General features: G+C 34.5%; 1 protein-coding gene across 1 annotated transcript in view; it reads right to left on the reverse strand.

Moving 5' to 3' along the window:
* LOC129949616 (uncharacterized) overlaps positions 1-25,306 on the reverse strand; it is a 147,086-nt gene extending 121,780 nt beyond the window's left edge. Inside the window, exons 1-2 of the mRNA XM_056061185.1 lie at positions 24,653-25,306; positions 23,384-24,490 (exon numbers count right to left, since the gene is read on the reverse strand). Coding sequence (XP_055917160.1) covers positions 23,384-24,490; positions 24,653-25,306 — 1,761 coding nt within the window. The remainder of the gene's footprint in view (positions 1-23,383; positions 24,491-24,652) is intronic.
* Positions 25,307-26,734: the final 1,428 nt, after the last annotated feature.

A 26,734-nucleotide genomic window follows, 5' to 3' on the forward strand; every position in this document is an offset into this window, starting at 1 on the left:
TTTTTAACGTGTTGATCAAGTAAGAAGAATACAACTTTATTGATGTAAGATTTTTTCTAAAGGAAAAATTCCAAAATTTGTTTTTGTTTAGATTTTTGAAGATTGTCTTACAAGCATGGACTTAATTTTCCAATAACGACTTAACAGCTCCATAATGAACTTTAAAGCTAATTCCTGATAAGTAAAAATATTCTTTTTCAATATAATTAAAATAGGGTCACATTTTAATGAAGCATGTTTTGTATGCTGATTTGTTCGAATCCCTTCAATCAATACAATTTCTTTTGAATAAATTTACCAATATTGGCTCCTACTGTGCTTGAGGGCTTATGACACCAGTTTTATTCCTTTCAATAGAAAAGCATGTTAATAGTCCGGTCAAATTAGGCCAAAAACTAAGAGTAAAATTACCTAAATTCTCACCAAGCTGAAAATCGGTAAGATTGTTTGAAATATCATTAAAAACAAAATTGAAAGTTCCCCATCGATAATTTTATGATCTACAATTCTTGTTTGAAATATTTGTATGATAAAACTTACAGTTTTGCTGAAAATCGCGAAAAACTCATTTGTTTACCTTTGACCTTGATTACATTTTTTTTCCGTACTGTGGAAGGATGGGGAACTTTTAAATTTTGTTTTTAATGATATTTTAAACAATCTTATCGATTTTCTGCTTGGTGGAAATTTAGGTAACTTCGAATGTCTTAATTGACCGGACTATGATTCATCTGGCGAAATTCTAAACTACATATTCCAACATAAGCTGTTTGACTGGAATTCGACAAAAGGAAATTGTTTAAAATAGAAGTTATTTAAAATATGAAAATTAAACTTCACTAATTTTTTAAAGAGAAATGGTTCGTGGAGAGTTCCATATTAAGGAAATGGACAAAGCATTTAAAACGATTCGTCAGCAGTGTTCCTTAAAGACTTTCTATAGCTGTTAGTGCACAACAAATTGTACAAATTATGATTATCAGAAGAATTGTTTATTGACTGATGTGATATATGATATATACTAGCGTGTCAGCTGCTTTAATTTCACTTGAATTCGAAAAGTATTCGAAGTTTTAAAATGTTCAAATTAGATCTCAATGTAATATTCAATTTCGGGAACCTAGCTAATAACTATAATTTGCCACAGTCTGAAGATCAGCGTCAATACATACTGTTAATTTTCGTTCTTTTATAATAGTGGTTTACTTTTAAGCTAAAGTCATCACTTAGATTGGGTGGATATATAAGTTCTTTAATGTCAAGATTTTTTTGACTCAAGACAATATGTATGCACTAGTTTTATTTGTCAAACTGAAAGCTAATGGTCCACTTGAGCACTTTTTTATTCTACTGAATATCGGGTATTACTTCTTGTGTGTGGTAAATGCGAAAACCTATGGTGAAGGACACATTATGAAATAAAACAGAAATGTAAAAATAGTGTAATTATATTGTGTAAGATCATAAATTGTTCTTCTCTGATTCCTTAGTTAATTTATACACAACTCAAAACATTTAAAATGCTTAAATTTGTTAAAATTTAACTAAAGAACATGTGTTTATAACAATGAAAAATTGCGAATTTTCATTTCAATTGTTAATTCTCTCTTGTTTTCTATTTTACTTCATTTGGTATTAAATATAAATACTTGATGTCAGTCCTTTTTAATCGACCAAAAGCAAATTATATTGCAACATCGACATAATCCTTCTTTTTTCTGTCTATTGTTTCAATAAAGATACTTTTTAGGTATTTGCCTTTTCAAAAACTTTAGCCACTCCATTATAGACAAACTAATCCAAACAAAAATTTAAATATATGTATGTACTACATAATGGCTATAGTCTGTGATGATCATGACTCCCACCATTGTTTCGCAATTTAAAAAGTTTTCTTATACTTCAAATTTTATATACTTCAAACCGTTAAATCTTCCAAAAAAGCTCATATAAAAAAAATATATACAAACGTTAAGGTTTAAAAATCCAAAAAAAAACTAAAAAAAAACATTCAAGTGTCACGTTTCAAACATAAATGACACTTAAAAGTTTCTTCCATAGCCAGCGTTATCCCCATCACCATCGCCATCGCAGCGTATCGTCATCGTCGTGGCTCGTTCGCCTCCCTTACTACTCGTGTGTCGTCCCTCTAAAATAGCTTCTCATCCTTTTTAAGTGACACCATGAAGCCGTTTTTTTTCTTTTCCTATTTTGGTTATTCCTTTTTTTTGTGTGGGTATTTAGCATCGTCCTTGATTCATGAATAGTATGAACGAAAAAAACACATTCCTATCTGTGAAATTATATTCTAATTGAAACACATGACTGGGACATTTCTAGCTTTGTGAAATAAAACAAAAAAAATGTGTGTGTGTTTTTTTTTTAATTTTTCAATCGAGTATCTTGAGTTTTTTGGAAAGAGAAAAGAACAAGATGTTTTTTTTTGGAGAAACATAAAATCCCATAGTTACCACTTCTGTTTTTTAACTTGAACCTAAATATTTCTATTTTTTCAACATTTTATTTAAGTCAAAAGCAATATCACCTCAAGTTTACTCAAGACAAGTGAAGAGCCTCAACTACTACTAAGCGCTATATCGTGTGTGGTTTACCCATTGACAATTGGAAGTGGATTCAGCACACATCTTCGGAAAAGAAATGATTGTATTTCAAGACGGGAAATACACTGGAATCCAATGATTCAAGAAGGCAGAAGAGCAGCTACATAATTAGCATTTAATTGTGTGCTTTCGTTAATCTCTGCCCAAGTCTCCTCCGAAAGCCAGGTATTGCTTCGTTCTTGCAGACAACCGACTCATCTTTCAGCACCTGACACATTTTCACTGGAGTCTAATGGCTGAATCACAAACACGCTTCAGCTTCGGCTTCGCCTGACGTTTACGAGTTCAGCTACGGAAATTCAATGCATGCTATCACAATGGAGCTTCGGCCTCACGTTTCGTTTGAAAATCGTCAGGAAAAGAACGTAATGTAATGTGACTCCAAACGGAAGCTCTAGTTAAATTATCTGAACAATTGCTTTCTCTGGCAGCTCAACAGCTGTAAAAAAAGAGGCTGGGATGCGACCCACACTGATAACTTCCCATCCCGTCTGTCGATTTTTCTTGCTTAAAAGTTTGTCTATATTTACTCGTATCAATTTTTACCAAATTTGAGTACTATTTTTAAAGATCTTATTTTTTATGAAAAAACGGATTGGTGGATTTTTATATAAAAATTACTGAATATTGAAAACAATATTTTCTTTGAAATAAAATAAGTTTGAAGCCAATATTTTTAATTTTTGAAAAGCTATTTGAGTCGAAAGTAAATTTTTACCAAGTTTTAGTATTGTTTTTTTTTTTTTTTTTAATTTATTTTTTGTATAAAAAACTGTGAATTCGAATTTTGTCAAAATTTTATCGAATGTTGAAAACAATATTTCTTATAAGATAAAATTAGTTTGAAGCCAATATTTCAAACTTTTGAAAAGATATTTGAGTCGAAAATCAATTTTTACCAACTTTTGTTCATTTTTTTTTGGTTTTTAATTTTTTTTACAAAAACTGTCACTTCGATTTTTTTTTCAAAACTTTACTGAATGTTGAAAACAATATTTTTCGAAAAAATAAAATAGTTTAAAGCCAATATCTACAATTTTTGAAAAGATATTTGAGTCGAAAATCAATTTTTACCAACTTTTGGTATTTTTTTTTTGGGTTTTTAATTTTTTGTGCAAAAACTGTCCATTCGATTTTTCTCAAAATGTGATATTAGAATCGATTTTCAATGTTTACCAACTTTGCGTAATGTTTTTTTGGATTTTTAATTTGTATAAGAAAAACTGTCAATTCAATTTTTCTCAAAATTTTATCAAATTTCAAAAACATTATTCTTCGTTGCACAAAATTGTTTTGGAGATGAAATCATATTTTAGTCCTAAAATTTTGGAGGTGACAATTTTTTTGTCAGTTTTTTTGATTTATTATAAAACCGTCAAATGGATTTTTTTCAAAAAATATACTTCTTCCATTAGGGTTAGCCAAAATTTTCACCTTTTTCAAACTGCTATGGTAAAAAAAACCACCCACGCAATTTTCTTGAGAGCCCTTTCTGCATCTTTCTGCCTTATTATCTGTATAACAAAATTTATTTGAAATCGATATCTCTTCTGGTTCTTGATCTATCGACGACGAAAAAAACGTCGCGAACGTACGGACGTAAGAACGTTCACACACACGCACGCAAGACATCTTTCTAAAAATCTTTTATTTCGACTCCAGGGACCTTGAAACGTCGAGAAATGTCAAAATTTTCAATTTGACAAATTGGACCCATTACAATAACTTGTTAAAAATGTCAACAAACAAAATATTTGCTCCTTGAAAGGATGAAATAATAGAAATGTCATTTAAAGCAACCTCGAAGCAGGCCCACCGTAACGCAGACGAAGCAGTAACTGAAGCGTATTTGTGATTCAGCCATAATGGTTTTCTATGGTTTTGGGTCCCGTGCTGCTGATTGTTCTCATAATATGTTGTGAAAAGTGGTCCCAGAGTTGTAGGTGAGTTTCAGTCAGTCAGTTTTCAGAGTTTAGTCTGTCTTTGTTAAGCTTGGATATTCTGATGCTGAAATTCTATCACCAAACTGCAGCTGTTCGTAACCTTAAGGTAGCAACCATAAGATGATATTCATGGACAAACCTCCTTTTTCTAACATCCAAGAGACTGATTCTGAAGCGTCTATTTACCGTGAAATGATCAATTTGGTTGGAAAGGGGTTGTCTATCCGTCGACATCCAGCTTATTTTGTGACACGTCTTGTGTTGAAACATCATTTGCAAGATGGTTAGCGTCGCAGAAGTGCATGAACTCCTCGCCAAGCGGTATGTTATTAGAGGTGGCCCACTGTAGAAGCATTCATTCTCTCTCTTCATCTGTAGCGAGTTCCGTTGAAGGAATCTTGCATTGTGTTGGCCTTTGTTTCCTGTATCCAAGAGCACCCTCACATTACAGAAATCCATCTCTGTCCAAAAGTCGTCAACGTTTGATCATTCATTATCCGAGGCGTAGTTTCGGTTTTATTAGCGGATTAAATTCAGTTACGAAGAATGCCAATCTGCAACACCTATCCCCGAAAAAGCTAGTGGCTGAAAGTTGCAATCAACAGCTACCCGATCAAAGGTCACATCTCGATATAACGTTGCAGTCCACGTAACAGTATCGGCGATATTATATTTGAATAAATTAGATCCAATCAAACCGCCATGCTATACCCAGACCAAAAACTGCACTAAGCACATTTTGAAAAAGGAGAGCTTTTTAATAATCATTCTTGGCTTAGCTGAGCCTAAAATTTGTCAATTTTACTTATTTAATCAGTAGAGAAACGGACAGTGTTACTGATGATCAACCGGTTTGAAATTTTTGTTAACAGACCCATTTGCACCATTTTTGTATTGAATTTTAACAATTCACTCCTTTGTTGAAACAAATATGGTTCCATTTGTACTAATGCCAAAAGATCTTTAAAAGTGGTAGCTGCCAAAATAGCGCCAAAACCATTTTAGATTTCGTTGCAGATAATGTAATTGAGAGTTCAAAAAACAGTTTGTAAAATTAAGCGCTTTTTACAATAAAAAAATTACACCAATAATAATATTGTGTCTAATTTCAAAAAAAAATGTATACTTTAAGATTCAGTATTTTTGTTCCATTGGGCCCTTAATAAGCATTTTTAAAAACTTTCCCCTAAATTTTAATATGTTGCTGCTCTTTAAAATCAAATTTAACTACTTTTTTTCTAAACTTGATTAAGAATGAAGATTTGTACTCCATTTTTAATAACACGAGCATTTCAGCTGTCAAGGTGTTTCTTGTTAGAATTGCCAGCTGGCACATTTAAAATACACAATTTGATAACAAAAATGTAAGGCAACCTTTAGTGTGTCATTTTGGTGAGTTTTTTTGAAGGTATAAAGCTTTGAAATGGAATAAATAAAAGATGATTTTCTTCAATTGACGTGAAATTTGCTTTATTCTAAACGTAATCTTCTATTATTATAGTATAAATAAGAATTCTGATATACACTACCATTTTTGAATAATTCTTTTAACATTTTTGGATGTAATAACTCGAAGAATGTTGTGCTCCAAGTCAAACGTTTGGACCTTATCGGTGTAGACTAAAGACTTAACGTATCGAAACAAAAAATAGTTAAGCGGCTTTAATTCACACAAAAGTGAAACAAAAGGGTGTTTACATTTTAAGGGCCGATGTTGAAAGTGAGCGTCAAGTTTTTTCCTGAATTTCATTTGACACTTCTCAATTTCAGTCCAATTCAATTTGAATGTAGCTGTTCAACTCAACTCGTCATCGTTCCCAACAATTTCACCTCTCAAGCTCGTCGTTGATAAACATTATGCATAACAAATCGCATTCACAAGCTAACGAGGTGCTAGTGTCTCAAAAGCTAAAACCTTTTGACCATTTCAAGCGTCTTTAATGGTCAGAATGGTGTCAAGAAATGGCAACAATCGATGATCAATTTTCACATTTTGACCTCAGCGAATTCGTCAATGAACAGAATTATCACACTTGGTCGAATGATAATATTTGAACGATTGTCGAAAACTAATACCTACAAAGAGTGACTGTTTGATGCGATTTATAGGCTGAAGGCATCATGGGACGTTCAGTAGTTACTATACATGTTGTTCGCTATCGCGATACGAACTTTTGACGGCAAGAATTGGATGTGGATGTTGACGATATTTTGTTTCAAAAGGACGGTAACCATAAGTACACCAAACAGTAAGTTTTTGTGGATGCAAACAACAGCTTCATGTAATGGCATTATGTGGTATAGCCTCGTTAGCAATGCGTTTCCAGTACAAAAGAGAACATTCATTCCAGTCTAGCATTCAATTAGACGGGAATGTTGTAAGTCTCATTTGTGTCTACACTTTATATTCATATGTCATTTTGTATAATTTAATTCCATTGTTTGCATTGCTCTTGGATTGTAAGGTCACCATTTATCTTTCTTTTAACTATAAATAATTGTAATTTGTATTAAGAGATTAATAAAAATTAGGAAAATCATTTCTTTTTGACAATTATTGGCTGTGAATGGTCCCGAGGTGTTGCTGTGTTGCTGAAATGGAGGATCTAGTGTGAGTGAATTTGGCCTGACGAGCGTTTGGTCCTTCGAGCCGAATTACCCATGTAATGGACACACGAGAGATTGATACTTGGCAAAGAGTGTGGCCCACGCAAGCATTCTGATTAGGGTTATGGGTTCATAAGGCGTGTGATGAGTACCCAGTATTACAATGAGACCTATTTTGGAACTTAAATATTCATACATTATGCTCAATTATCACCAATCCAAATATCAGTTCTGCTATATCACTAAACAAAATTCCCTTATAACACAAAAATTACCATAATTTTCTAAATAAATTTGCACAATTTGTCAGCGTAATTTAGTCGTCAGTCTATTCATCTTAAAATTCCAAACCAAACTAAAAATAAACCACTTTACAGCTTAGAAAACTACCACCAGTTAAAAACGTGGCCAATTCAAAGCTCTTAACCTCTTAAAAGAACATCAGTAAATTCCTTCATTGTGACATTTCTGTCTTCAGAAAATGTTGAAAAACATAGGCCGGCCTAATCAGTTTCCTTAAATAATTTTGAAAATCAGCTATGGCAACCATATCCATTCCGTTTCACCAAAAATCGTTAGTCAAAAGAGGAAGTCCATGATTTTTTATGTTTTCTTCTCTTTTCTATGTTCCATCCGCATGTCTTTTCCGTCAGCAGAGGCTCTAGCTCTATCCTCTGTATACGAAACGAATGTGCGAGCATCATTTGTTCCGTCTAAACTAATTTATAGCGGAATTGCAAGGATTTAAGGATTTTAATTTTCATCTTTAACCTAAAAGATTTATCTTTGATTTAAGTACGTATATTTTTCTATTTTTAGTTATTTCATGTGGGAAAAAAATCTTTGTAGCCTTTGCTAATTTTTTATTTCTTCACATTTTTTAATCTTAAATTTGAGCTAAATACTTATAGGATTATTAGAGGGTTGTTAAAAAGTGCATATCTTCTTTTTCGGTTTAGATCTCATTTGGAAATTTTTCTAAATGAATTTTAAGTGCGGTGCGGTTTCCTTCTCTACATAGCATCATGATGAGTAAAGTCTACAACTACTATATTCATATATTTTATTCGTAGGAAGTTGTAGGATTAAAAATTGAAAAAAGCCAAAAGTTCTCGCTTTTGCAGAACTGTAAGAGTACTTTTAATTAAATCTGCAAAAGTTTTCGTATGGAGTCAGTCGCATTCAATTGCCACATAGCTTCTACGACTACGACCAACGACGACGACGAGGGTAGGCTAAAAGAATTTACGTACATCAGAAAAATATAGGCAAAGAAGTGGTTATTTTTTGGTTGAGGAATGAGGACGTAACTTATCTTGAGGTTAGACGATATTTTTTTTTTAATTTAACTCTCACGTTGATAGTTTAATTATATAAGTTGGCGAAAAGGGCAAAAGTCTGGTGAAAGTGGGAGTAGGCAAGGTTTACCAGTTGTTATAAGCCTCTAAATTGAAATGGCAAATTTTACGCTGCTGATAAGTATACGAGTACCAAAGGGAGAAAATCAAAAAGTCTCCACTTCGGTATCAAGGCGGAAGACAATACTTTGAACATTATTTAAGTGTTTTACAATGATAATAGACTTATGGGAAAAGTTTTATGCAGTCAACTCAAATGCAATTGAGGTTATTGGCGAGCAAATGATATTAATTCGGTTTTTAGGGCACTTTTCTGCCTTTGCAAAGTGCCCACAACTTTCACATTACAGCAGGCCTCCCTAAATTATAAGGAGTTTGAAAGTATACAACTTTATTATACACAAAGGACTTACTCGATTCTAACTATGTATATTTGCTTTACACAAATATGGGAGCTTAATCAACTGTAAACAGTTTATTTCTTTTATAATTAATAAGCTTTTAAATAAACAGTGCAGTATGGTTATTAGGGGTAATATTTTAGGTAAATAAGTGTTCCTGCTAACTTTCGTAACTTAGTTAAATGTGTAAATAAAAAAGTTTCACAGGGAAAAATTGTGTAATAAGTTCTACATTTTTGAATTATTTAACCAGCTATGTTTGTTCAGTGAAACTTTTGTTGAATAAAAAGAATCTCCAATCGAGTGGATTCAGTGCTTTTTAGGTCTTTCATGTTTGAATAACTTTACGAAAAGAAATAATAAGGTTTAGTTATCTGATCCTTGATATAAATAAGATTTTTAGAAAGTCGAAACTTAGTTTATTTCGAATATTTTGTACGAAGGAACTTTAGACAAAAGCCGCAGTGAATTCGTGACCAAGCAGTAAACATTGAAACTAAACACCTTAGAGAAACTTAGGGTAATTTTCCAACTGCTAAATAGCCCATTTAGAGAACTCATCTCACCGCTAGGTTCAAGGACATCTCCGTCGATACGAAGCATCTCATCTTGTTGTTATTTACGAAGCCTTTATGCGTTCAAAGCTTTAGAATAACTCACATATGTATATGGACTGGTGCGTCTAAAACAGGTTGATGTTGCTTGGATAAAAGAGCTTTGAAAATAATAGGTGTTAGAACTACAACTGAAACCTTTAGTTTTTTTGCAGGCTATGTTGGGTTTAATTAGCCAATTGCATTCCACCTCAAACTGTTAAGCTGTAATAATTTCTGACTTTACCGTCAGGTATAGAGATTATGTAGAATGCTTTACAAAATTCTGTGTTTCCCTCTTTAAATTAAAAAAAACTTAAAAACTTTAGGACCAATATCCACCGGTATCTTTTCTAAAATCTTTAACTATCTTCCTAACGCTCATACTTTGCTTGCCATATTCTTTAAACTTGTAATTAATATTTAGTTCTGGAAAGTTACCAACAAATTTTCAAAAAGGGCAAGTCCTAGTCAAAACGCGATTTCGTCAAGTTTCGCTCGAAAATAGCAAAGTTCTAATAAGCGACGCACGCAGAATTGATTTGCAAAGTTCGAAATCCCCTTTTGGAAGATTCTTTAAAAAATACAACATTAGTGACTTACAACTCCAAACTATTTCTGGGTGCGAGTTTACCTATTTGTCATAGATAAAGGTTAGGTAAGGTTGGGTTTAGGTGACTGGTAACGGTAAAACCAACACACTTAGACCAATAGTTAGTCTGTGTAATACCACATGGATCTTAAGATCTACCTTCTTCGCCGAACCAATTAGAGCTAACTATGTAGGGTTTGACAGGGCAGGACGCGAACATAGAAAGTATGACACTGTCTCTTCTTTTTCTGCATCCATGTAGCTTCTGCAAAAATTGTTAGCAGCAGACCTAAATCCAAAGGCATGCCTACCAAAAATGAGTTGCTTATGTAATTAAGCATCATTCATTGGCCAAATTAGTTTAGTTGACCGGAGTTGGTGGTATTAGACCTTCTGTTGTTCGCTTTTTTGATCGTTTCATGCTTTAGCATAAGTTATCAAGTAGCTAGAGGTACATCGATGTTGGATTTAATGCTCATCAACGAAAAAGTTGTACCATTTCTTACAAGTTCGTCAGCTTTGCAGTTTCCTAGAATGTCTCTATTACGCGGCACCCAAATAAGGTGCATTTTGAACAGCTCCGCCATCTCGACAGAAGATGATTTACAATTTTGAGCTACTAGTGAGTTTATTTAGCCAGAGTCGGTAGTCGTCTTCTCTGAGCCACGAGAGGGCTTTTTTAATGGCCATTCTGCCTGGAACACGCTACATTGAATGGGAAGATGAAACGAGAGACATAGACATAGTCATCGGTTTTTGATACATATGAATGTATAAAAGTTAATTTGTTAATCTTTTAAAAATTACTTATTCTACTAGGCAACGGCCTAGTCACTGATAAAGCTTCGGTTCCCATAGATCACCGAAATCAAACATTAGTGAGTGTGGTTAGTAGACAGATGGAGGACTGTCTCAAAACCTACTGCTTGCTGTTGTCATGTGTTATTTCTGTCTGTTGTTCTTTATCCTCTATATCACCTTATATAGATTCAAGATTCGCCACAACTACGTAACAGAGATGCCAACGCTTGAGAACGACATGTGAGAGTTATTTGGGCTTTCTGCATGAAGCCTCAGCGGCATCAATATTCTCGACACTACGAGCACTTCTTCCTCTCACTGGCACGGAAACATTTTTTACTATGTCTTTGAATTCAAATTTTTCCACTAGAAGTTCAAATGTTATTCTGCTAGGACGATTATGACGACCATAAATTAACATTGAGGCCACTGACTCCGAATTTCGGTAGTAAATTTTAATAATTTCGATTTGTTGTTGGCTCGTATATCTTGCTATCATGAAATGCCAAAATTCACTGAATGGAAATATAAAAAGAACGGCAAGAAATATGGCGTCGCTCTACTTTTGTAGAGTCCCTGTTGAAAAACCCTGTATTAGTTGAAACAAAATTGATCGTCGATTATGGAAAGAAGATATTCAAAAGATTCTTCCTTTGACAGCAACTGCGCCAAATTTATTGAATTTCTTGATGATATTGGTGCATTTATTCTTAATGGCAGAGAGTTTAGTGACAAAAATGGTGAATATACTTTCGTAAGCAGTAGAGGTTCTTCAGTGATTGACTACTGTTGCCCTTGGTACGCAATCACTAATTTGGTTGAAGATTTTAGTGTAGGTTGTGTAACCTTCTCAGATCACATGCCATTAATTTGTTCCCTAAAATCTTCAGTAGCAGCAGAAAATACCAACCAAAGAGGTATCTCTAGAATAAAATAGTATGACCAAAGAGGTGTTGCTTATAAAAATAAGGTTGTGTCACTTGTACCTTCCATCATAATACCAACAGATTCAATTGAAAGGACGCGATGCAAAGCAATCAAAAGCTGTATTTATGAAGCAAACGGAGCTTCAATGCAACAAAATGTTAAGTTTGAGCCAAAAAAAACTTGGTTTGATTTAGCTTGTTTAATGCCAGGGCCCGAAAAAATGCTCTTAAACACCTTAAATCCTTCAGAAAACTGAACCTGGAAACATGTCGTAGAAACTACTATGATGCCAACAAAAAATATAGGATTTTATGTAAAAATAAAAAACAAGCTTATTTCGATAACGTTATTAGAAATCTTGAATATGTTCATTCAGCCCGAGAGTGGTTTAAGATTGCTGAGCAAATGCGCGGATAGTCAATTAAAACCACAACGTCAACAAAAGTAAATGAATTTAAAATGCATTTTGAAAGCTTACTCTCGCAACCAAATGATTCAGCTAGTAACTCATACGCTCTTCCTCAGCGACATGTTCCAGAGTTAGATTACCCCATTGAACTGCACAAGAAATATATTCTGCTATATCTTCATCAAAAGATTTGAAAGATCTTGGTTTTGATGGAATACCGTACGAATTTTATAAAAATGCATGTCTGCTCTTATTGAAGAAATACAGAAGTTATTAATTGAGATTCTTGAAATTGCAACGCGAGAGGACTTTCATTTCTGGATACGGTCTTTAAGCTGTTTACTACAGTTCTCTTGAACAGACTATCAGCTTGGAAAGGAAAAAACAACATCATCAATGAATTTCAAGCTGCATATAGAACCAACTATTCTACTGTGGACCAAGCTTATAATCTTTTATGCATAATTCAACTTCAACTCTGCCAAAACAAGAAACTCTACGCTTTTTTCATCGATCTTAAGGCTGCTTTTGATAGCATTGATAGGAATGCTCTTATTTATAAGCAACCGACTCTGGGAATATCTTCAAAGATACTCTCTTTATAAGGATACTACTGCAGCTGTTTGGTTGGTTCGTGTTTGTCAGACTTCCCCACGAAGAAAGATGTTCGTCAAGGATGTGTGCTAAGCTCTCTTGTTTTCGTTCTGTTTTTAAATGATCTTCATGCGATAGTTCCAATCGGTATTGTTTTAGACGATCTTCAAATTAACACCCTTTTATATGCGGACGTTATTGTACTGTTGTCAGATAATCCTTCCAATTTGCTACAGCTAATTGAGGGTTTTAAGACTTACTGCATTCAATGGAATCTTGAAATAAATCTTGATAAGTCGGAATTACTAATATTTCGCAATGGTGGAAGAAGAGCAGCGTGCGAAAAATGGTTTTACAATAATCCACAAATAAAGGTGTCTATTCAATAAAAATATTTAGGCGTAGTGTTTAATTACAACATGTCTTGGAATGAGCATCTGACAAACAGATTAGGAGCATGCCGCCTCAAAAGCTATTATGTTGTACTGTGCTCAAGTTTAGGGATACCGCGAATACAACCAAGTCGAAAATTGCAGCGTTTCTTCATGAAAATATGCTTTTTACTGCCCCACCATACGTCCGTACGCCCGTACGTCCGTACGTTCGCGACGTTTTTTTCGTCGTCCATAGCTCAAGAACCAGAAGAGATATCGATTTCAAATAAATTTTGTTATACAGATAATAAGGCGAAAGATGCAGAAAGGGCTCTCAAGAAAATAGCGTGGGTGGTTTTTTTTATCATAGCAGTTTGAAAAAAAGTAAACATTTTGGTTAACCCTAAATATCTTGTGAACTAAAAACGCTAGAGACTTAAATTAAATTAAATATAATCAATTGTAACGTGATATCAAAGAAGTACATTTTTTTTAAATTCAAACGGTTTTTTTATAAATCAAAAAAAAGAAGACAAAAAAATTTGTCACCTCCAAAATTTTACGACTAAAAAATGAATTCATCTCAAAAACAATTTTGTGCAACAAAGAATAATGTTTTTGACATCTGATCAAATTTTGAGAAAAATCGAATTGAAAATTATTTTTGTAAAAAATAAATTTTAAAAATAACATTACTTAAAGTTGGTAAAAATTGAATATCGATTCAAATATCTTTTCAAAACCTTAAAATTTAGGCTTCAAACTTATTTTATCTCATAAGAAATAGTGTTTTCAACATTTTGAAAAATGTTGAGAAAAATCGAATTGACAGTATTTTTACAAAAGAATAAAACCTAATAAAATTAATAAAAGTTGGTAAAAATTGATTTTCGACTTAAATATCTTTTCAAAACATTGAGATATTGGCTTTAATTTACTATTATCTTTTAAAAAATATTGTTGTCAACATTCAGTAAAATTTTGAACAAAATCGAATTGACAGTTTTTTTTACAAAAAATTAAAAACCGAAAAAAATTAACAACAGTTAAAAGTTAAAATATCTTTTCAAAAAATTGAGATAATAGTTTAAAACTGATTTGTACTTATAAGAAATATTGTTTTCAATATTAGAACAAATTTTGAGAAAAAACGAATTGACAGTTTTTTTTTACAAAAAATAAAACTCGAAAAAAAACAAGACTAAAACTTGGTAAAAATTTACTTTCGACTAAAAAAGCTTTTCAAAAATTAAAAATATTGGCTTCAAACTTATTTAATTTCACAGAAAATATTGTTTTCGATATTCAGTAATTTTTATATAAAAATCCAACAGTTCGTTTTTTCATAAAAAATAAAATTTACAAAAAATAGTACTCAAATTTGGTAAAAATTGATACGAGTACATATAGAAAAACTTTTAAGAAAAATCGATAGACGGGATGGGAAGTTATCAGTGTGGGTCGCGTCCCAGCCTCTTTTTTAAATTTCCTTTTCTACCTGACAGGCAACTCAAAGCTATTGTCAAAACTAATTTTAAACAAGCAATACTCATTTTTTGTAAAACCTTCTGAAAATAAAATTATATATCTATTTATTTTTCTAATTGACTAAAAATAAATATCAAGTTATTAAAAGTTTGCTGAACGAATCTTCGGATTCAGCCAAAATGCCAAACAAAACTGCAATCCAGGCACGCAAACAATAACGCGTGAGTTATTTATCGGCTGAGGTTACTCTTCAAGGTCTTTTGAATCATACAGAAAAACGAATCGTCGAGTAGCATGGAGAAGCTTCAAAAGATTTTCAGAAAGAAAATGTTAATTACTTCTCTTACAGCGTTTGATTGTAATGCATTAGTAAACCATGACCTTAAATAAACAAATGCGAATGGAAAAGTATGTACAAAACGAATCTCCTTATTGATAAGTCTAAGCAACCTTAAGGAAACATGATGGATATACTGCCCGGAGGTTTTCGCAAACCCTTTACGTTCTTCGGAGATAATTTTATTTAAAAAATATTAAAAACTTTGGTCTGTTGCTTTGCCATGACCACCAATGATTTTGAAAAGTTAACATTAGAAAACCGCCAAGGAAATTGTCAAGAATATCCATGGTATCTCATGCCAGCTTATGTAAAAAATAAATAAATTGGGTGGCACAACAGTCCGTTGTGAACCAGGGCCTAGTGACTTACAACTCTCAACCATTCCTGTGTGCGAGTACTGTTGTCAGGAATGGAAGGGACCTACAATTTAAGGCCGAATCCGAACGGCTAGTTTGAGAAAGCACTTTTTCATGACAAGAATTACACTTGAAGGATTTGTCAATTCCTCGCAAGAGGCAGTACCCGCGAAAATTATTTTTTTTTTAAATTAAGCTGGCACAGGCAGGGATTGAACCCAAGACCCCTTGCATGACAGTCCAACGCACTAACCATATATTTAATATTTGGAGTAAAATGGGGAAAGTTGGAGATGCTTTCAAGCAAAACAAAGATGTTTAGGAAATGTACAACTTAGATCTTAGTGATGATTTAGTTGCAAAGATAAATGTTCTCTGCAAGTCCTTTAAAAAAAAAAATTGAAAAAAAAAACTTTTTTTAATGAAAAACTATAATTGTCTCAATTCTATAGAAGACTGCAGCTTTAAAACCAATGAACATTTTTTGGAATGCTTCTCTAAAACAGAGAGAAGACGTGTTGCAAGCATAACATTAATTGATTCAAAAATAGCCTCACAAAATTGCCAAAGCACAGATATTCCGTATAGAAAAACACTTAACATGAATGATGATCTAAAAGTGTCAGGTTTTTCAATAAAAGGGCTACTATTTTGTTTTTAAATAAGACAAAAACTGTTTTGGGTATCAATGAAATTCTTTATTCCTGTGAAAGTTCCTCTGATGACATTATGTATGGAACTCAATTACTAGTATTTTTTGCATGGTCACTACGGAAACGCTTGCAGAAGTCCAGACACTGAACCCAATTTTCGAAGGTTTTCAAGCATAAATCGGCCGCTACTGCTTCAATTTCACGTTCGATATTCGTCCGAAGTTCAACAACTATTGTCGCTGGCTTGTTGGCATAGACCATAGACTTGACGTAGCTATACAGCAAATAGTCTAATGGCGTCAAATCGCATGACCGAGGCGGCCAAGTGACTGGACCATTTCGTGAGATAACATGTTCTCCAGACTTGGTTTCCAATAAACTCATCGTGAAAATCGCTGTGTAACTTGTGACGCCGTCCTTTTAGAACCACTTGTGCTCCAAGTCCATATCATCCAATCCGGATATCATTAAACGGTAGCGATTCCCATTCGGAGTAAAATGCCGGTCTTGATCATTACGGAAGAAGTACGGCATGGCACACCGTGCGTCGTCGGCCCATAAACCACACCAAACGGTAATTTTTCGAAATGCAGTGATGACTCATGGAGTACGTATGGATTGCTGCTTTACTAAAAGTTCATATTTTGTTTACTGGCGAAGCCTCATTGCTGAAGATGACTTTTCGATGAAAGTCCGAATTATTTTCAAGTTATTGCTCAGCCCATTTCACGAAGATACGACGTTTCTGGTAGTAAAGTGGCTTCAGTTTTTGCGTAAATTTAATCTTGTGAGGACGAAGGCCAAGATCTTTTCGCGAAATTCGCCACAACGACGTCAGAGAGATGCCCAGAGCTTGAGAACGACATGTGAGAGACACATTTGGGCTTTCTGCAACTCAAGCCTCAGCGGGTGCAATAGTTTTAGCTTCCCATAGGAAAATATTGTAACAGGTCCGATTTGTCACATTGAAAATTTTGACATTTCTCGACGTTTCAAGGTCCTTAGAGTCGAAATAAAAGATTTTTAGAAAGATGTCTGTGCGTGCGTGTGTACGTACGTTCGCGACGTTTTTTCGTTGTCCATAGCTCAAGAACCAAAGGAGATATCGATTTCAAATAAATTTTGTAGTACAGATAATAAGGCAGAAAGATGCAGAAAGGACTCTCAAGAAAATTGCGTGGGTGAAAAAAATATTTGTCACCACCAAAATTTTAAGATTAAAATATTTCATCACCAAAACAATTTTGAGCAACGAAGAATAATGTTTTTTTTTTTAAATCCCAAAAAAAAAAACATTACTTAAAATTGGTACAAATTGAATATCGATTCAAATATCTTTTCAAAAACTCGAAATTTGAGCTTTAATCTTATTTTATCGTATAAGAAATATTGTTTTTAACATTCTGAAAAATGTTGAGAAAAATCGAATTGACAGTTTTTTTTACAAAAAATACAAACCTAAAAAAAAATTATAAAAGTTGGTAAACATTGATTTTCGACTCAAATATCTTTTCAAAAAATTGATATATTAGCTTCTTATTTATTTTTACTTATAAGATATATTGTTTTCAACAAAAGGACAAAGTTTAAGAAAAATCGAATTGATAGTTTTTTTTATAAAAAATAAAAACCTAAAAAAAATGTATAAAAGTTGGTAAAAATTAATTTTCGACTCAAATATCTTTTCAAAAATTGTGGGTATTGGCTTCAAACTAATTTTTTCTTATAAGAAATATTGTTTTCAACATTCAGTAAAATTTTGAAAAAAATCGAAATGACAGTTTTTGTACAAAAAATTAAAAACCGGACAAAAATTAACAAAAGATGGTAAAAATTGATTTTCGACTCAAATATCTTTTCAAAACTTTGAAATATTGGCTTCAAACTAATTTTATTTCACAGAAAATATTGTTTTCGATATTCAGTAATTTTTATATAAAAATCCAACAGTCTGTTTTTTCATAAAAAATATAAAATCTACAAAAAATAGTACGCAAATTTGGTAAAAATTACTAGTACATATAGATAAAGTTTAAGGCAAGACAAATCGACAGACGGGATGGGAAGTTATCAGTGTGGGTCGCATCCCAGCCTCTTTTTGATATACGAGCACTTATTCGTCTCAATGGCACAGGAACATTTTCTTCTGTGCCTGTGGATTCAAATGTTTCCATTACACGCTCAATTGTTGATCTGCTAGGACGATAATGACGACCATAAATTGGATGTAGCGCTCTTAACTTTTTATTTATTTCGACTCGTTGTTGGCTCGTACATTTTGGCATCATGAAATGGCAAACCTTATTAAAGAGAAATGTCAAAAGAACAACAAGAAATATGGCGTCGTTTGCTGTTCCTGTCGCACTACTTTTAAAGCGACCCTGTTGTAAAACCATGTATTAGTTGAGGAAAAGTTGTCTAAAAATCAATACCAAGGAATGAAGAGTTTGCAGAGCGAACCTACGGATTCAGATTCATTCTCATGGTATGTAAAATTCTTAAAAGCCAAATAAAACATGCTGTATTCAAGAAAGGACCTACAGCACCGACGTTTTGGTCAAAACGTCGCCATCGACAGACGAAACTTCAAGGACATCGTCCAGCGACTACCAGCACCACCAGCGCTGAGATCAAACGAAGAATAACTCATGCTAACCGCTGTTTCTTTGGGCTAAGAAAGCAATCGAGCGAAAAAAATCCTCTCTCGAGGGACCAAAGTGTTGCTATATGAACCCTTATCATACCCGTCAGTTAACTGAAGAAGCCTCTATACCTAAAAATAAGGACGTACAAATATTTAGAGAAAAAAACACGAGGACAATTTCAACACTGATTTCACAAATAGAGTGTTCCTTTATGTTGGCACATTTCTTTCAAACACTCGTGTTCTTAAAAAAAAAAACTGCCAGCACTCACTTTGGAAATAAAATTAATATTATTTCCAATTCATTCCTCTGAAGAATTGTCCTGACTTTCTGTCAAGATTTTGACCGGGAAACAGCTGTCAGTGTCAAAATACTCCTTGGCCAACACAAAAAGGCCGCCAGATGTCCTTTTTTTAAGAATGTCAAAATAGAATAAAAATAATAATAGTAGTAAATGTAAAAAATATAAGTGCACATATAAGAAGTGTAAAGTCACGTCACGTAACATTTTACTTGTGACAAGGAAAAAGTACACTCAAATATATAAATTCTTCAACACCAAAATTCACGGGAACCAGCATCACAAGCATTATAAGTATTATAATACTAGATTGATGCATGTAAGTAGCAAATAAATTAATCAGTAACATTTTCATAGCGAAAATCCTGATAATTGTTTGCGTGTGCACAACAAACAAGGTATGTGTAGGTTAGGTAGAGCTATAACACGTGACGTACAACAAGGACTCCACGTCCACATCACAAAACATCCACTGTACTGCGATGTCATCCCATCCGGTGCGATGCTTTACGAGGCAAAATAATCCAAAGTCTTTCACTCTGGAGTTCTTCATCCAGGATGAAGCTTATTCCTTTTACATGTGAAGCATGTGAACATCTACATTATAGCTTGAGTGCAGGAATCCTTTTTTAGAAATGCTTATTTTTCTTATGTGATGGTGATGGTGATGCTGTCCCAAAGGAACTGATGCTTTCACATGCAAAGATGGCAATGGAGATGGAAGGGAGTGAGGAATCTCATAGTTATTATGATGTATTATATCTAAATACATGAACTGAACAGAGATATGAATATTTTCCTGCCGACCTTTCTCTCCAACTCTAATATGCATACAGGATATGTACAAACATACATACGAGAAAAATGCAGAGACAAGGATATTATTTTTTTTCTTGTTTGTGTTCATTTTTCTTCGGTTAACTCGATTTTAAGGATATGACTGGAAACCCAACGACGACGGACGACCGACGACCGACGACGCAACATCGTTCTTGTTCTGTTATTAACAAAAATTTTTGCCTAAAGCAGGACATTGTTCAAAAACACTCTCTCTGAGTATAGTGATATGCGTTTTGTTGCTTTGGCAAAACGAAACGAAAAATGGCGGCTTGTCCGGAAGAAGATATTCTTTGATTTATTGCCACAAACTCAATGGATTATCAAATCGATGTTGTCTAGATGTTGGCAAATTTATGGCCTCCTATATACCCGTACGTACCGTGGGCATACATATACCTACCTACTTCACCCGTGGCATTTTTGTCTTTCTCTGTCTCTTGAAAGTCTTAAAAAAAAAAATAAAAAGGAGAGGTTAGGTTAGGTATACTGCGAAGTTAAGGATATGATGCTTCTTTTCTGTTGCTCTAGCCTCGAGGGACTTTTTTTTCGTTTAGAATGTTTGGTGCTTTTGTTTGTTTTCGGTCTTTTTTTGTTTATTGAATCACCGCTTAATAAATTCTCCTCATGAACGACAAGGTTACTTAGGCAACAAGCACTTTGTCATCAAGAGACAATGTGGTAATTGCCTTAACAACAGAAAACAAACTTATTTTTCTTAATTTTTTCTTGTATTTTTGAAATTAAGTACATACTCGTTTTTCTTTAAGCGTTCGTTCAGTTAAATAGGGTGTTTTTTTAAGTTGGATGGAAAGTTCCGATGGTTGTAGTCTAGGGTTCGACAGTTGAGAAAGTCAAACTGTATTAACATTTCTTTGACGTTAAGAAAAAAAGGACTTAAGTAAAAAATTCTGCGCCGTCCTTCCAGGTTGGATTCGAATACCTTCCAAGCTGGAGCGTTGATGTCCATTCGCTTTACATGACCAAGCCATCTAAGTCATTGGACTTTAATTCTGTTAACTAGGTCAGTGTCGCTGTACAGCCCGTACAGTTCCTCGTTTTATCTTCTCCTCCATTCTATATCTATGTAAACGGGACCATAAATTCATCTTTCTTTTACGGGGTCCAGGCATAAGCGTCATTAATGAGAACCGGGATGATGAGAGTCTTATATAGATGGTGATCTAATATACTCGAGTGAGGAATTTACTATTCAATTGTATTCTAAGTTCAAAGAAGCAGCGATTTGCAAGAGTTATTCATCGTTTGATTTCTGCGCTGGTGTCGTTGTCTGTGTTTATAGCGGTGCCTAGGTAGACAAAGTCCTTAACTACCTCAAAGTTATAGCTGTCCATGGTGACGTTTTGTCCAAGACGTCTCCCGTCTTTTTTTTCCTCTTTGGTAAAATTTACAAACCTCATTCCTGTACTAACATCCCACTACCTCCTCGATCTCGCGCTTCTCATGCTTTCTTCTTTTCTATCTAAGAAGACGGTGTTCCTCTCCCCTCTTTGGTTCGTAGAGCTCGCGAGCAGTTGTGGTCCTTATGTGCAGCGCCGTTTTGCATGCTTGTGGCTTAGCTGCGTGCGGCCGGCATTCGTTGTCAAAACAGGGGTTTTGCTGTGGTGGTTGTGTAAAACCTAGCAATTAAGAGGCTGCATCTCTGATGGCTGCAAGGCAATGTTGCCAATGCTTAATGCAGGAAGCTAGGACTCCTTAGAGACTCGATTGGAAAAGGACATGGCAGTCTCTTGCGATTATAGTCGTCTAACGTTGAATCTTCTCACAGTACTTCCTTGTTTTGGCTTGGATCGGGATATCCGTAGCCGTACCTTGGCTACAACGAGGTAGTGGTCCGAGTCAATGTTGGCCTCTCGGAATGTTCGGATATCCTGGATACTGGAGAAGTGTCGTGCGTCGATCGCAATGTGGTCAATCTGGTTGACGGTTGATTGATCAGGAGATTTCCATGTCCCCTTGTGGATATTAAGACGCGTGAACTGCGTACTAGATACTAGAACGTCTCGCCCCGCAGCGAAATCAACCAGCCTGAATCCGTTGCCGAAGTTGACGTAATTTGTATTGACTGGCAAAGCCTTTGACAAAATATCCTTGTAATCTTTAAGCTTTATACTCTACTACAGATGCGCTCTCCCATTCTCTTTTTTTCTACTTCTTACGTACCACAAGGTAGTCACTTAGGTCCTCTTCTTATGATCCTCACCAACAATGATATTGAGTTGATTTCTTTATATTCAAATATCTTACTTTACGCTAGTGAAACAACATTTTTCAGGTCCATTACGTCGTCGCTGCGCTATTCTTAATTCATTCAAACTATATATGTAACTCGATTTCTTTTTTAATAAAATAAGTAAGAACTTAACCCGATAATTCGTCAATACTTTTTACATAAACAATCCATTCCCTGTGTTGAGGTTATTCACGATCTATAACCGAGAGCTAAACTTTCCTGTTCAAAAATATGATATAAACCGGAAGTCAACTCAGCACTCGGCTGAGTAAAATATTGGACAAAGGAATATTTAAATCCCTACAATAATCGATCTATCTATTTTAACATTGTCTCTTTCTCGCCTTTCAAGTGTGGAACCCTTCAAATGGATACATTTTTTTAAGAATTGAAAACGTTCAAAGACGTTTCTTTTGATTTGTCCTTCGAGGCTTAACTTGTCAAGATCCAATTGAAGACCGCATTCAATTAATAAATATCAAGACTCTGGTAAAACGTAGACCGATATCTTTATAAATTATTCTTCTTAAAACCCAGTAATTTAAACCATTACTCTCATGCTACAGAATTGTAATCTATATGAGAAGATTTTTGATTTCGATGTACGTACTTGTTGTTTTAGAAGACTTCAAAAACATTTTCTTTCACCAACCTCAATTTCACCACCTAATTATTTATGACCAACTAAAACACTTATGATCCACTTTTTCGTCAACGTTAACTATCACATAAGTGCTTATGATGAACTTACGCTACTTGAATTTCGTTCCAGTTAAAAATCTTTAGTCTTTAAATTAGATTTAGTATATAGCTTGATTTAAGTTAAATAAACAAATATGTGGTCCCCACCAAATTAAAGTAGTGTTTAAGCCGGATCACTTCCTCACTGACTCACGTTTTGCTGATTCACTAAATAACCGATCATCAAAATAAGGGGCACTGTCAGTCATAGTCAAGTTCTGCTGTATACAAAACAATAAGTTTACCGTGAAAACCATTAAGATTTTGAAACATGCCAAATTCTTAATCATAAACCAACAATTTAAAAATCAAAAAAAAGTGTACCATACTTATCTTCTCGTTCGAATCAAAAGTTGTTTGACTTTATTGGATATATTTTCAAAAGATAAAAGTTACAAAACGAAAAATAAATATACACAATAAGACTGTTTCAAAAATTCTTAACTATGCATTTCGTCATAGCTTTTATTGAAGATAATATACCCCTCGACTTATCATACTGCAACAAGCTACAATCTTTTATCTTTTTTACAACAAAATCTTTCAACTAAAAAACAAATAACACATGCCATAAATCCACAAGCAGTCAACTTAAACGCTAATTCCAAATGTTTCAAAGTCAACGCAACCGGATGTTCTCGGGTCTCTTTCAAAATATCAATAAATCCTGATTTTTTAGCCTCATAGTGACTCATGTCGCTCCACTTCAAATACAATCCCGCACTATCGACATTCTGGGTAAACGATTTCAAAACCTCATAGAACGGTGAATCCAATTGAATGGGAAACGACAAGAACATATTCGGAACACAGAAATTCTGGGCAATTTTGAAAATCGGCTTCCACAATCTTGATTGCTGATAGCTAATTAATTTCCATCGTTCCTCCTTAACGACATAGGCAAAATTCGTATCGAGGGTATTTAGATGATGAGCCAGAAAATCCGGATCGGTAATACGAACATTCTGCTCCAGCAGCTCCGGAAATAGCTTCGTCTTGAAATACGAGTCCACTTGATAGTCGAGCAAAAGTATCGGCAGTCCAGTTGCAAAAATCTCCTCTGCACTCTCCGGCTGCTGGCCGTAGACGGTGGTGCTAAAAAGGCTCGTCAATATGCCCACATACAAATTGGCAACAAAAAAGCCCGTAAACACCAGAAGTCCAAATGGCAGGAACCTCGTCTGCGGCGGTGGCGGCGTCATGCGACTTGCTTGGCCAATAATTCCTGCCACCACTGTCGCAATTGTCCTGCCAAAGAGCAATTGCCGCTCATAGGTATAATTTGCAATCAACTCTATTGCCAGGAACGTTATAAATAGCCCGAAAATTACCCTCCAAGTGTTTATGTCGAAGGCGTAGAATATGTAGTTACTGCGATCGATTTCCGGCACAACGGGCATTATTATGCATGCATTGGTGTGGGCAATGGGATAGCTTCCTTCCGAGGCATAGGGCAGCAAATAAATGGCCGGGTGGATGCTAATGTCAATCTTTTTGTCAACTGTCAGCTGGATAACCTGCTTCTGGTGCAAGTGCATCGAATTGTTGGTAACACTTATGAGGAAGAATGTGGCGTTGATGTGGCGGATGAATTCCTTGTAGAGGCGTCCTGCGCTGCCAGTGATTTGGGTGCGATTGGTTGTTTCGTTGTGCATCTAAAAGAAAATACAAAACAAAAATTGAAATGCAAATTGAACTACACTTTACTGCAGCGCGGTGTTAGCAGATGACTAAGCAAGTAAATTAAAGGGTAATACTAAAACCACCACCGACACCGTTTGACGGAGAGTGCCACTTTATTGAAAAACAACATTTACCTTCATCACGAGTGGTTCATCAATAAAAACCGGGGTGGCAAACTCATGTCCCTTGATGTTTGTAGCCTTATTCCAGAAGTATTCCTTTACTTTGACATTTGTCAAATTATACATATGAATGTCATTAGGAAAGGGATTGTACGTGTAAACTTGGTTCTCTTTGCCATCGGCACTGGCAAACGTCACGATGACATTTAGCAAATTAAATTCCCAACACCAAATGAAAAAACTCTCCAACTCAAAACCAGTGACTTCCGATGCTCGTGGACCTGTCACAATGAAAATTATCTTCATTTCATGCAACTTCGTCAGAGCCAGCTCGGAGACATTTCGAATTTCATCTGAGATTTCGTCCATGACCACAAATCCAAGGCTGTTTATGTTAAGGTTGCTTCGCAGGCGTATTCTGCTGTCAAGACCATCGTTGCAGCAAACCAAAGGAACGTCAAAATAAATTTGCAATTCATGCTCCAATGGGAAACCCTCGATATTTTTTGGATATGCGCTATCACTGCAAAACACCGTGAAAGTGTGAAATCTATTTGTTCGACTCAAGGCCCTTGTGACATTTAGAACAAAGTCAAACCGATATGACAGGATTTGATGGATTACAGTTAGAAGAACGCACACGATGACTGGTTGCTTGAAAAGCATGTTGACAACTAATAATTAGAATTCCTTAATTTTTCTTTCCCCAGAGTTAAGTCAAGAAGTCTTTCTGACTGACTTTTGATGTGATATATTCGAATACCTAACCTAACTACGGGGTGACACTGAATATTTTATAAATGTCTTCTTTTACAAACAATTTAATATCTTATTTACCATCATTTATATAAAAGCAGGATTAGTCGTCTTTATTTGAATATTTCGAGCATGTTTTCATGTTGACAGTAGAAGTTAGACTTTTGGTCAACACTTCAACTAGTTTAAATAAATAGATTTTTGAATTGGAAAGTCTTACATTCTGTGACACATACATATCTAAAAATAGAGGACACATTTAATGGAAGTTCCATAAATCTTTTCATTATGTGATTTGAATTTCATAACTAATTGGTGAGTGTACAATGAAATGTGTCACTGATATTAATCAAATCAGAAAAGTTCTTCCTTTGAATTACGAACTGACTTTTATAGTTGTATAAACTCAGGTAGTATACTCAGGTGTAAGACAGGTGTAAGACTTATGGGTATACGTGCAAAAGAGGTACGAGTAGATGTGCAATTATTGTCATGTAAGAAAGAAGTGAAAAAGGAAGTGTTGTAAGGACAGATTGTGTGATTGCATACACATTGCTCCTTGATCCTGGTTAGGTACTTCTTGATTTGATGAGTAAACTTCGAACTTTTTTAACGATATCATGATGAAAATTGAGTTGCTGTCATATTTGTTCTTCCCTTATATCTTTAGTCATAGGCGGATTGATTTTTTGAATTAAGTCATCAAATAATAAGGGAACTACTAAAAATTAACACTTCACAGTATCAAATTTTGTACCGTCGAAAGCAGCCATATTGTTGAATATGTCATCTGTCAAATTGGATTTCATTTATTAAGACTGCTTTACCAAATAAAGGTGGAGAGATTGTAAATGATAAGAACTTGTGTTGAGGGATAAACCATGTTCAACAGGTAGATTAGCTATTACCCGTACCAGTTCCAAAAGTTGATGAAATGCCAGATTTGTCGAAAACAAACGTTTTCATTGATAATCGAAGGTAGTGGATTGCCTGTCTGTCTCAAGAACTCGACCTTTCATCAAACGGAACTAAGAGTAGTTATCCTTTATTTATTTTCAAACGTGACTTTCAATAACGGGCTTAAGGAGCTTTGGAAAAATTGAAAATTGAACTAAAGAAGTGCTTCTTTTTAAAAGAAATTTGCATAGAAACTCTTTTTAGATTTTGGAAGAATTTTATACAAATATCTAGGAATATTCATTTACAAGGTCCAATTGACTCAATTTAAAGGAGCTTCGTTATTTGGCCGTTTGGATCTTCAAGCAGCTTGAATTGGACAACGATTTCGGACAAAGAATCATTTTTTCAGACTATGCGAGTTTTAATCAAAAAGTGAAA

This window comes from Eupeodes corollae, chromosome 1 (assembly GCF_945859685.1).
Source record: "Eupeodes corollae chromosome 1, idEupCoro1.1, whole genome shotgun sequence".
NCBI classification, from domain to species: Eukaryota; Metazoa; Arthropoda; class Insecta; order Diptera; family Syrphidae; genus Eupeodes; species Eupeodes corollae.